We start from the raw sequence: 13592 nt of genomic DNA, 5'->3' as shown, positions 1-13592 counted from the left end.
TGTGTTGGTGGTCAATAGTTTACATGCTTAATGGCAAAGTCGTGCATGTTTCTTTCTAGATGGAGTAATAAAACATAAAGTTTTCGTTTGCGAATGGAGTAAAACAATAAACCGATCATGAAAAGGCTCGATTTACCCTGTAGAAGGTATGTTTAAACAAATAATAGCGCTATATAGCATTAAAGTATTTTGTGAGCAAAATAAATAATATAATATATTAATACAGTACCACATGCATGGCTATTTGATCGAGAATATTTAGTTTTTAATGTTGAGATTTAGTTCAAGCCTTAAGGGCGAACCATAATGTTCCTAGCATAACTCGATGGAGAAATGTTATGTTTTCTGCATGTTGGAACACAACCAATAATGAGTGAATGAGTTGATATTCTGGTCTGGTGAGCGTTCACACGCACTGGCGTGACTCATGCGCAGTTCATCGATAGGGGAAGGTCAAATATACTCACAGCCCGCCGACAGTTCTTTTTATCGTTGGAAGGGAATACTTTATGCGTTTATTTGTTTTTAAGTTTGAGTCGTACACGTGTTAAAATTGAGTATACAACGAATGTATTTACACCAATATGTCATTAAATTTAGTTCCTTTCTGGGAAACAAACGGGGGTTAAGTACGTGCGCACGGAGTCACATGTCGAAATTCCAAGAGATTTCACTTTGAGCTAATTATCGGAAAAATCTTCCTAGTTACTAAACATTTGATTTGCGAAATGAAATGTAATCTGGCGACCTATATCCAAAGGCTTTTTGCGTAAAGTTTGGCTAATAATGACATTTGTTTCCTGAAACGTCGCCAAAAAGGTAAGGTAGGTAGGTCGGTTTAACCTTTGTGTCTGTAACCTTTTAAGGACATATTTTATAATTTAATCTTAATATGCAAAAACATGATGAAATATCCAAAATCTCCATAAAATAATATTTCTAGTTAATCGTTTGTAAGTTAATTTAGCTAATATCATCGAATGAATCTAATTAAAAGTTATGTTAGTAAATTTTTGTAATGGGTCTTATGCAAAAACCAAAAAACAGGGACAATTTTTGTGAAGATTACTTGGAAATTATGATCACGTTGCTTTTTCTTTCGCATACAAGCACTCAAAGTATTTCCATTGTGACACGATCGATAGTGAGCAAGTTCAAACAGTGATATACTAGCTACTCCCTGGCCTCGCCTGTGTAAGGCAAGGCTAAAGTAATTAATAATGCAGCAACGAATTGAGAGCTATTGATGAGGATATTAATGCTGTTTTACACTGCTGTCACATCGCTATCTTTATCTAGCGGCAACAACAGCAACATTATCAATAACTTTCAGGAATTTACAGTAAAAGGGCAATTATAGGAAAATACCAAAAATATCAATGTCAATATCATCGTCAGTGTAATTGTTATGTGAAATAATACCACTTACCATATCAGAATAACAACAGCAAGACTCGGCAACAATAACAAGATTTGCGTCTTCCTTTAGCCACATGAACCCGGATACTATCAGTAATGCCAGCAATAACAGCAGCAATGCAGTTTTCATCGAAATTATTAGAAGACATTACAACATTTTCTTCTTAAAACGAATTTAATTTTGGTAAAGAAAATTTTTAATGCGCTATAAACGCCCGAGGATTTCAACACCTAAATAAGTACAGTGCATCTTGCGAAGTAAGAATGTTCCATCAGATTTACGTTCAAAATATATTTTTTATTTCAATTGAATTGTAATCAAAAGTTCTAAAAATATTCATACAAATGTATATTATGTATATTAAGAACATTGTACAGGTAAATCGATTATTCGAATACATTGTCGTTTTTGTTAAATAATTTTTAATATCAATATAAAAATTCATTACAATAATTACAATTTACCAATAATGTAAGGTATTGGTTATATTTTATGTACTACTGTCAAATGTTTAAGTATATAAATGTTAGTTTCAAATGCTTATTTATGTGAAAAAACATCTGAAACGACGTTAAAACATAACATGCATAATTCTTATCAATGTATAGTTAGCATTTATGGAGTGTTTGATTACAGACAAAGTTGAATTTTACCTGGTTTCGTAAATAGGACATATTTTCTTTGCATGTCAATCACAGATGGTCTACAGATTGTTCTTCTATGTTAGTTTTTGTTATTTTACAGGATTATTTAAAAATGTCCAACCATAAGTTTAAATAACAGCGCCTTCAAAATTCTCCTATGTATTCTATACATGTACGTAACGGTGCGGAGTTGTAAAGTGACCTCATATTCATTACCCAATAGTTATTTTATTGTGTTCAATGCAAAGAAATTGTATACGAAACACAACATGCTTAACCCCTTTCATCTTACTTGCACCAAATACATTTAATGTATGTGCAGGCACTTATAAACAGAGCGCCATCATTTATAAATTCGTATTAAATGCCAGCGGTATTAAAAACAATAGTTCACGCGTCATTTTCTGTCCAATACCGTTTTTTTGCAAATCATAGCATCGTTCATTCGCATATGCTAAACGTTATTGAATGGAGAGGAAGCTGCCACTGTTTTTATTGTCAATTTAAGGTAACGTCTCGCATGTATTTCTAACTACAGACATGGACACCCTCATTGGGCGCCGTACATCAGCGCGTTACAATTTATATTATTTCAGTAACACTTCTAGAATAAGTTACACAACACTAAAATGCCGAAGGCAATGAACACTTATTATATTGATTAACTTGTGGTTTAATATAAACGGTTAAATGGCGCCTCTTTGAAGCTTTCCATCAATAGCTTTCGTGTAAGCTTCATTTTAAATTGAAGTAGACACAGAACAAGTACAATACATGCACAATTCTTCGTATTTCGTTGTTTACAGTCTCAATAAAAACATGTTTTACAGAAGGACAAATCTTGAGTAGTACGTGTCAGTACATAACCACTATTCGTTTGTACCTTTAAAGATGAGCGTAGTTCCTTTAAATGTTCAAAATCAACTAACTGTTTAAAAACGGATACATTGAGCTTGGCGTTTTACTAACAACCGGTAATCGCTTATTAAATCTGTCGTTGGTCATTGAACAAGACTTCCTTTACTGATCATCATTTTAAAGTGTTGAAGTCGAATGACATCAGCTGTAATTAACAATAATGAAGTTCATCCTGTTTAGTTTTTTGTACGTTTTGGTAATCTATTGTATGGAAGTTTTTGTGTTAAATATGCTTGCCAATTCTCAATGTATTGAGAAATTGAATAAAATGAACGAAATGATCCATAATCGTTCTTAACATTGCCATGACGAATACCAATATTCGATGTCTTAGATTAGTGTTTACCAATAGAAATAAATAACCTTTCTTTAAAGAAATTAGAGCACGGACATGTGTTTCATCCGATGACACTTTGAATACTTGCCTTTAGTTCACTCTGACCCATGACAATATGAACCTTTGCAAAGATGATTACTGAACCAGTTATGCTTGTAATGTTGTTGCTGTACCGTCGTTTTTCATGTTCTAATGGAACAGAAGCTATAAAGGCTTCGTTTGTTTTTCGAGAATGATACATTTGTGTTGCATTTTGAACGAATCACGATCATGTTACATACATCCGATACCCTCATCTTTGGGTTAAGATTTACCACGAATAACGAATGCATGGCAACCGAAAATTAGCGTTCTTTAAAAATATTTTTTCTACTCGGATTGATGTCAGTGAGTGCAAATATGAATGAAAAAAAACAGAGGCAAAGGAAGCCTGTATACTCTAAGGGGATATATTTCCGTCTATCCTCTTACACGGGCGGCCAGTTTTCACCGCGATTCGTGTATCTCTCCATTAACGCGAGCAACGGGGCGCTTGGCCATAAATATGTATTTAGCGCATATATCAACAAGATCTGGAATTTACGACCGGTTTTTGAAGTACATATTGTCATTAATTTTATGGAGTTTAAAAATGACGGCTGAACAATAACAAGCTGACTTTAAACGTGTTGGTCGAAACGAAGTTCGACCAGTTTGATGTGTGGTTTTATATTTGCATTCTTTTATGAAGGGTGTGAGGCAAATGAGGGAAAATACGCACACTCTTTAAATGAGTACAAACTAAATACCACATGCCTTTTAAAACATTTGTGTTACATTCTTGTTTATTATATTAATCTTTATTGGGCTTGATAACGTTTCATTTATTACTATTAATGTACATAACTTACGTAACACTGTTTCTAACTGAATTTGTCGTTCGTAACGCAACATCAAAATCACCATTTTTACGTATAACAATTATGAGAAGCACATAAATCATCGCGACTCAAAAAAACAAAATCAAATAAAGATTTAAAACAGCTTTTGCTGTATTAATGATCTCTCTAAAAGCTCAAGCCTACTATTTACAGCTCTAAATAACAACAAAAAACGTAAGTTTACTATTGTTTAACACCTAATTGCAAAATCGCCCAAAACCCCGAGAAAAGAAAAACTCTTGGCCACAACTCTGTTTACACAGGGGCTCTCAAAGCGGTAACATGCATAATGTTGCGGTCGAACGTACTTTAAGGTGAGAGATTGTGGCCGTATTATACATGTACATCTTTTGGGAAACTTGATACTCTGGGAGGGTCTACGCCATTACACAGGAGGTGTGTGCCGGGGCAATCAAAATCTGATCGTATTAACCCATTTATGCCTAGTGGACTTTCCTATCCTTCTACATTGGATCAATTTATTTCCAAAATTAGGGATGTCTAGTATATTTATTTCTATATTTAAAATATTTCTTACAGAAATTCCTTTAAGCAAACAGCGCAGACCCTGATGAGACGCCGCTTCATGCGGCGTCTCATCTGGGTCTACGCTGTTTTCCAAGGCCTTTTTTCTAGACGTTAGGCATACATGGGTTAAGACATTTGCCTGGCACAAACTAAAACAAAGTAGAACGTGAGGTCTTACTTACTGTAATGCATTTTAACAAAAGTCAGTCTATTAACAACTTGCAAAACCCTTTGTCGGAAATATGTTTAATACTGTATTAAGGAAATGGTTTGCAATATGCGACCTAATTATGCTTAACCCGAGAACATCAGAATAGTTTATTTCGACTTGAGCATATATACAGATTATCGTCATAAACATACATATGCAATACCAGCGTGCATTTCAGTTAATGTGAAAATGTAGATTAATAATTGACACACGTATACCATTATTCTAAGCTCATTGTCTATGAGAAAAATATATTATTTATCCTACATATATAAGATATTTTAGAGCATTTTAAATACAAAATGGCTAGTTTTCTTAACACTATTTTACTTGAACAATTAAGTTGTTCGATAAATTTGAACATATTTGGGCGAGATCTATAATACTTTGGAATTAATTTATTCCTTACATCGTAAGCGAATGGTAGGTGTGAATCCTACTTAATTAATTAGTTCATTTCAATCCAGATTGCTGAACAGGACATATGGGTAATAATAAACATCTTTCACATAAATGAACTTGGAAAAATATATTTTTAAGGTGTCATGCAAGTGGGCTTTATGGTGATTAAACATGGTGTTTTCATTGAATATTACGCACAAAAGGCAAACACGAGATTTCATATTGCGTACTCTTAAAACATGTTCAGATTTTTATTTTAGTGCATAGTTATACATCAAGTTCCTTTTCATTTATAGAAATCAGGATGATCATCTCTTCATATCTTTTTTGTCGCAAAGTGGTTTAATAGCTATTGGCATTACAATAAAATAGTTCAATCAAGAAGGCAAACAACGGATTTACCTAATAAACTGACAATGTAAAACAACATTTTTCTCCTTATGTGACCACATCCTTCGTAATAAAGACATGTTTTAACTTTTTTTTATTCAATATGTCATATACGCCGTATAAGCATCCTTCATGAAAATGTTGATTATTGTCATTTACTATTATGAAAGGCAAGTTGGCAAATGTTGTAGTTTATCAAAGCTTTATTAATCATTTATAAACTATACCATTTCGTCAGTCTGGTCGGTCATTGATTCTATGCCATAAATGAAGGACCACATGCTAAAATAAGGTTGTTAAACGTTTTTTTTCCTAAAAAATGTGTAATAAGTTTAACTTACTGATGTTTCTTTGCAGGGGTCGAGACGCAGATGACTAGTTGCTGCACGTGACTGACATGGCCTACAGCGAGATCAGCAATGGAATCAAACAGGAGCAGACGACACATTACCACGACATCTTGCACGCGCAGCTATCGGCAGAAGACAGCCGAAACATCGACAACGACTCGGCGGAAGAGTCCGGAGAATCTCCGCTCGACTTTTCCATCAAACGGAAACCCACGAACTATGACGAAGTTTCCGGTTCGGAATCACTTTCGTCACCGGCCTCGTCGCTTAACGACACCGGTGGTCATTTAGAGGACAGGAGAAGCGATACGGATGGCACGGGCTCGCACAATAAATCCACATCATCTCAGGAGTCGCCACCGGATCGCTCACCATTGTTTCATCATAAGCAGCTTAAAAATGAACTTTTGCGGAACGACCATTCGTCGATTCACGAACGGATCGGACAGCCAAAGACTGCCGACAATGGCGGCGGTATGCCGAACATGTTACACGATTTTCACATAGGACTTGCTAACGCTAACATGTTGGCGAACTATCCGGCTATGGCGGCCTTAATGGATCCCAGGCGGTTCGCAGCCGCAAAAATGGGAACCAGACCATTTAAAGCATATCCTAAAGACGCGTTTTCATCCCCCTCTGACGTTGGTGCTATACCACATTATTTATCATCATTCGCAACCTTTGAAAATAGTGCTATTATGCAAGGACTGAATCTCCCCTCTGAGGAAGTGTTTAGCCTCTATAAACAGCAGCTAATCGCCCTTAGGGAAAGAGATAAGTACATGGAAAGTCTCAAGTTATCGCAGGAAAAGAACGGAAGTCGAAATACGAGCGCTGCTTCCACGTCATCCCCAAGCGCCTCACTCCCGTCATCTCTTTCATCCATCCACCTAGCCAACGCCATGGCCTCTCGGTCAAATGGAATCAACAACGACAACACTTTAGTTGGACTCGGGAACATTCCTAAATCATCGATAGGACCGCTTCCATCACCCTCCACGTTTTCAACAAATTCCAACGGCTCCAGTTCGGACAATCTTAATCACAGTATTATGGCGCAGTCGCCCTCAATGCCCCAGCTGACCGCCGGCGGGCGACGTCGGCCGCGCTCACTTCCCGACGAACAGAAGGACGAGGCGTACTGGGAGCGCCGCCGGAAGAACAACGAGGCGGCAAAGCGGTCACGTGACGCGAGAAGAGCCAAGGAAGATCAGATTGCGATCCGAGCGGCCCTCCTAGAACAGGAGAATTTGAAACTACGCGTTGAAGTGGCGGCCTTAAAAACAGAGACCGCGAAACTGCGATGCATGTTGTACAATAGTTAGAACGCCAAATTACTTTGATCCAGAATCAGGAATTCCATGAGTGGCAAACAGCCATTGTTTGTGTGTTTAATAGTCATATCCTTAAGTAAGGATGAATCGTTTTGTGCTATTATTTTCTATGATAAGTATACCGTGTTTTTTTTTATGTTTACTTTCTCATTTACGAAATCTCATTATGGGGTTCGCTCAGTTTTGCATTTATTGCAAGCATTCACTCAACATGATAATCAAAGTCTCAGGTGTCAATGTTTTTTTATAGATATGTCTATGTGCATGTGTATAGATGATATATATTGTGTACTCCCAAGGTGATATTATGTTATAAGTGCTTTGTTTTTGTTCTTTGTGTTACTTCAATATTCTGATAAGCCTTCATGTATAAAAGATGAAATATATCAGATAAACGAGTAATGCAACACAACGTGCTATCTTATTTGATAAAAGTGTTTACTTTAATAGCTGTAAATAAATAAAGTCATATATACGTTTGCAATTTTTTATGTTATACATTTTTTAAGTCAGTTTTCTTTCACTGTCAGTTTTAAACATTTCAATTATATGCAAAACTACAATTATTGTGAAAAGTAATACATTTAAATCATTAATTCATTTAAACGTAGTTCGAAAGTAATTTTGATATACGTAACAACAAAAAACAGATCAAACTTTAAGTACAGTTGCAAATTACACACTGGAAAAATAACTCGTGCTATTTTTTTGGTGTTTCCTTTAGTCTCTAATTCGGGGATAATTGTAGTCTTCAGAATAATGTCTTTGAAGCTCTGCTTTACGTATCATGGTTGGGTACATCATCATTTTTATTGCAGATTTGTACACATCGCGCAAGATTTATTTGCTAAGCGTACCACTTAATCGAGAGATATTTTATGAAATTGGTCAAGTAGTTAAGAATATAACAGAGTCTTAACAGTACTTTCGAACAGGTCTTTGAACAAGTTATAGTAGGTATAACAGGTTAATAAATCTGCTTATGAAAGTATATATATATATATTACTTGAAATAAAAAATATCCATATATTTCTGATATATATGACCTTAGCCGAGTCATGTGGATTACAAATATAAGTACGTGTAATCCAACGTCTATTAAATTATTATTCGCCGTAGATATTAAATAATGATATTTATAGTTAAATTGGCAACATGAGAATTGTAAATGCCTATCAACACTGTTATTCACTTTCGAAAATTCCTTTTTTGTAGTTGTTTGTCTTTGTTACATATTATAGCATTCAAAACTCTATATCCATTTTTGCAATAGTATTGCCATCTTGTTGTGATTTAAATACACAACATACGCATGTTCTGATGTGTACATAGAACTTTGTTTGTACACTTTCTTGAGAGCTCAGGTAGGCGAAGCCATTGTTCATGTTATTAATGGTGGCAGCTCAAATTTCAAGAGAGAAAACATTTTGTTCTTTGCCTAAAGCCTTTTATGTTTTAATGTTTTTATTAGTATGTATATATGTTGTTTTATTAATTTTATGAAATTGCAGCAATGTTTATCGAAAACAGTGAGACATTGTTAAAATATCGTTTGTTAAATAACATGTTTTTTTTTTAATGTTTACATTCTTTGTGCTCAGACTCACTGTTGAGTTGAAAGAAAAATGCTTACAACTGAAAACATGTTCATATAAGTATGATGTAGAAGTCGCTGGTTTCACATTCACTTTTTCATCCGTAAGCAAAGCAATAACAGGGTGCAGAATTAACGGGGTTCACATGGGTTTACACACGGGCTGGGCGGAAAGTAAACACACCGGTAAGAACTTTATTTTGCAAATATCGCAAGTTATTGAAATACATAGTGCATAAAAGAAAGTTTTGCTTTCAATTTGTGTCGATATCTCATGATTTAAGAATAAATCCTTGAATACGTCTGTAATTGGTGCCAACATTTTGACAGATTGAGAAAACGATGTAAACATAATCTTGTGCATGAATGTTGTACACATCGAATTTGTGGCCGAGAACACAGGCTTATTAAATAAAGTAATTCTGACGTATTTTACATTCTCATACGCAACATAAAAACCGTCGTTTATACACTCGTTGAAATTCTTAAGAGAAAATTGTTTTAAAAAGTATTTGAAATAAGCACTTCTTCACGGTGTGTTTACATCCGTTAACGTTTAATTATGAACTCCACAAGGTCACGTGATCTTGCACCCTGAATTAGTAAACATGTGAAATTAAAGACTATTGCTGCAAGATGCACATGCCTGTATGAGTATGGAAATATGTTTACCTATGAATGATTGAATATTGACACAATGTCTAACGTATTTTAAATTTCTCAGAAGTTATATGTATTATGCCCAAAGGCTGCCAACGGTGCACATAATGATTTTGCTCCAGGGTGATATGATACACGTTTGAAACAGAACGTTTACATATCAGGGATCTCGGCGCTGCTGTTGACCATAACTGACATTGAATTGTGGCGCCATGTTCACAAATATTCTTAGAAATTATTTAAGATATTTTATAGCTCGTTACAAATGGATGATTCATATTGCTGATTATCAAAGGATCTGTTGTATTGAGTGAACCTCCGTACGCAAAGGTGAATCGGAAGTCATCGCAACCTGATGTACATACATGTACAACATAGACGCGAGGCGTCAACGTTACTTGCCATTTGCGAGTGGTATCTTTCTTGAACATCATTATGTCCTGTACAAATTTCTGTGCACACATTTATCTTAACCCATTTATGCATAGTGAACTCTCCCATCCTTCTAGATTGGATAAACATACTTCCAAAATTAGGGATGTCTAGTATACTTATTTCTAAATTTAGAATATTTCTTACAGAAATTCCTTTAAGCTAACAGCGCAGACCCTGATAAGACGCCGCATCATGCGGCGTCTCATCTGGGTCTACGCTGTTTGCCAAGGCCTTTTTTCTAGACGCTAGGCATAAATGGGTTAAATTGATCTCAGGATTCACGATTCGTTAATTTAACATTTTTAGCAATGGCGACTGGAATTTATTAAGTCATGTTTGAATAGTTTTGACATAGTTTTTCTTCTTGCTAGTGTTTGATTTGAATGACCTAGAAAAACGCCGTGTTCATGTTAAATGTAAAACGCTTACTTTGATATACGTTTCGATGTATAATTGCATTTATAAGATTGTTTTCAATGGGTTTGGCCAGTATTTGACGATGGTAAGTTGGACACATTTCGCGATTTAATTGTGTTTGTATTTATATACTTTGTGTTTTCACACATCTAGTAATAACTTTTTTTCTGAGTATTATGTACAGTTTCTGTTATCTATTCTTATTGACACAAAACCGCGTGCAAGTCATTTTTATGTCTAAACTCAAATAATACATGCACTCTCTATCAATATAAATTAATATTAAATACAGCGCTATTCTGTGCAGTTAAATGTAAGTATGTATTTAAAAAAATCGAAACTCGGATTATATACAGGTGTAATATTAAGTATCGTGCATATGTTACGGATATTTATATTTCATCAAAAAAGCGCATTTGTGTTTCTTTTGTTTGAAAGCTATTTATGTGCAAATGTGGAAGTGTGCCTAAGCATTCCGACCGCTATATATCTACCTCAAAATACATGCTGAACATTAGTAGATTAGTTAATAAATTAATTTATGTATTATTTTGTTACATACGTGCCTCATTGTATATGACAATGATTACTCGTACACGTATAAAAGTAAATACGTCTATATAAGTGATGATATAGTGTCTTTTATATAAATTTTGTGGTTACAAATGATTTATTTCTTCTTTTATTGTATATTAATAAATGCAAGTTTTGTCTTAATTGTTTTTATTGAAAATATGACATGTGTAGGCACCTTTATACGAATTGCATGTGTTAAATAGTAAATAAACCTGTAATCTGAAAGACGTCTCTGAATCTAATGAAAACACTTAAAACTTTTGTTTTAGGAAACATGATCCGAATTTCTCGTAAACGTGTTCTAATAAGAACTAAGGTTACGGTTGTTTTTATAAAAGATTAATTTATTTGATGATTTTTTTTCAAAATTTGTTCTGAATAATTCCGACTTAGCAATATATAGAACAAACATGCGTATAGTTGTATTGATGTTCTTATGATTCGTTAAAAAATCTGGGACGTGCTCTGTAAAAAGCGGTTTAATGAATGTGCGTAAAGTGTCGTCCCAGATTAGCCTGTACAGTCCGCACAGGCTTATCAGGGACGACACTTTCCGCTTTTTTGATATTTTTAGTTTTAAGAAAGTCTCTTCTTAGCAAAAATCAAGTTTAGGCGGAAAGTGTCGTCCCCGATTAGACTGTGCGGACTGCACAGGCTAATCTGGGACGACACTGTACGCACATGCATTTAACCTTTTTTCATAAAACACAGCTCATCTATTGGAATGATGATAATAGACCAGTGTTCACTGAATGGGTTTTTATCTGGCTGTGCATTCAGTGACACAATGATCATTGTGGTGCAATTTGCTCATCTCTTCAGCACGTCAGCGCGTCGCAAATTAATCTTTCGTAATGATGTTCAAAGCTCATATGATAATCCTTAACTTAAATACATAAAACATTAAAACAATTTTCAATGAAGTATCGGCCAATAATTAGTGAAATGCAATGGACGTTTTGGTACTTTTTGTTAAACAGCTCGACCACTTTCTATTACTACAGACACACTTTAAATAAAATCTTTGCTGTTAACATTTAAACAAGTGATTTCATACTAAACAATTCGCGAGTTTAGCGGATTTTAACAATTTGGGTATATAATAGTTCGCGTGTGTTTCAAGAACAATGTGATTATTTGATATCAACACTTTTACCACATTATAAGTGCCTCCCATAGTTTGTTGCTCATGTTTCATTCAGGACACGTGTATACATTAAACTTTGTTTTGCAGTATTTATAGTAGTAGACAGTCGTCAGAAAGTTACTAGTCGATGGGAATAAAATTGTCTTAAACTATGTCTTAATATATGAACTATATTTCATATGTGTGTTCTTTTACATTTTGACATTTGTACTGTATTTGAAGTTAGGCTAAAATGATTATGTACTTATTATGTTATACTGAACACGTTTTATTTGGTGTTTTGTATATTAAAATCTCGATTTCACTAAAAAATGTGTTGTTTTATTGTCGTTTTAAACATTTGACAAGTAACGCCGTAACGTGCAACACTTTACAGCTGATACCCCCACAATGTTATAAAGCAAACTTGATGTTACGTCTTACTGTATGCATGCATTACTCTGAAGTAGAAACTTTACTTCTAGTATTTAAAAATAGTGTTATTGGGATTATTTCGAATTTTATTATAACACATGCCATTATAAAAGCGTGTTCGCAATTATTATTAACATCGAACTCGCAACATAAATAACAATAATTTGTTTTAAAATTCCGTACATGATTAAACTCAAAACATCTTGCCTAACAACGCCGCATACTGAACACAAAACATTAGATTTATGATTGATATGTAAGAATGAATAAGATTTTAGTATCACAGGTCGTGCGCAATTGGAAAAAAAGAAACTTTTCCATCAGCCATCGATGACGATTTAAAAAATTGCGCTGAAAAGCGATACCGACGCTACAAGCCCGTCACGCTTGCCACGGGGGTCGGGTAATGAAAGCTTTTTTTACCTCACCTTTGACCCGTCTTGACCCATGAATGCAAAGACGCTGCAATCTGAGAACAATATCGTTATGAATGGTAATATGACTGACCCTATAACCGGCGACCTTTGACATGCCTTAACAAACGCAGGTAGACTTGACCTCGGTATGAACTGCAAAACAAGGGATCATTTGTCTAAAATGCATTGCACTGGTATATTTTAATAATCGTTCCTTTCTTTTCCTGCATTTTCTCACGTTGTAAAATTATAAAGGAATTCATTCAGCGTGAATCGGCTTTGAAATGCAATGCGCACAATATGGCGTCGGGGATATGGCGTCCGTTGACACGGTAATGGCTATAATAGGTTTACCGATAAGTCACTTCATTACACTTGAATTTGTTTGGACTCTTTCAATAGTGAACAGACATGTTCGGACACTTCCAAAATGTTCATTATAAAATACATTGGGACAAATTTATGAAATGGACCG

General features: G+C 34.8%; 1 protein-coding gene across 1 annotated transcript; it reads left to right on the top strand.

Moving 5' to 3' along the window:
• LOC127871790 (uncharacterized) lies at positions 1-11678 on the top strand. Its single transcript, XM_052414988.1, has 2 exons — positions 1-146; positions 6128-11678. The coding sequence occupies exon 2, from the start codon at positions 6168-6170 to the stop codon at positions 7446-7448; it is 1281 nt and encodes a 426-aa protein (XP_052270948.1). The 5' UTR covers positions 1-146; positions 6128-6167; the 3' UTR covers positions 7449-11678.
• Positions 11679-13592: the final 1914 nt, after the last annotated feature.

This window comes from Dreissena polymorpha, chromosome 3 (genome assembly GCF_020536995.1).
Source record: "Dreissena polymorpha isolate Duluth1 chromosome 3, UMN_Dpol_1.0, whole genome shotgun sequence".
Classification (NCBI taxonomy): Eukaryota; Metazoa; Mollusca; class Bivalvia; order Myida; family Dreissenidae; genus Dreissena; species Dreissena polymorpha.
The sequence above is the reverse complement of the archived record's forward strand: the minus strand, read 5'-3'. Positions and strand labels throughout refer to the sequence as shown.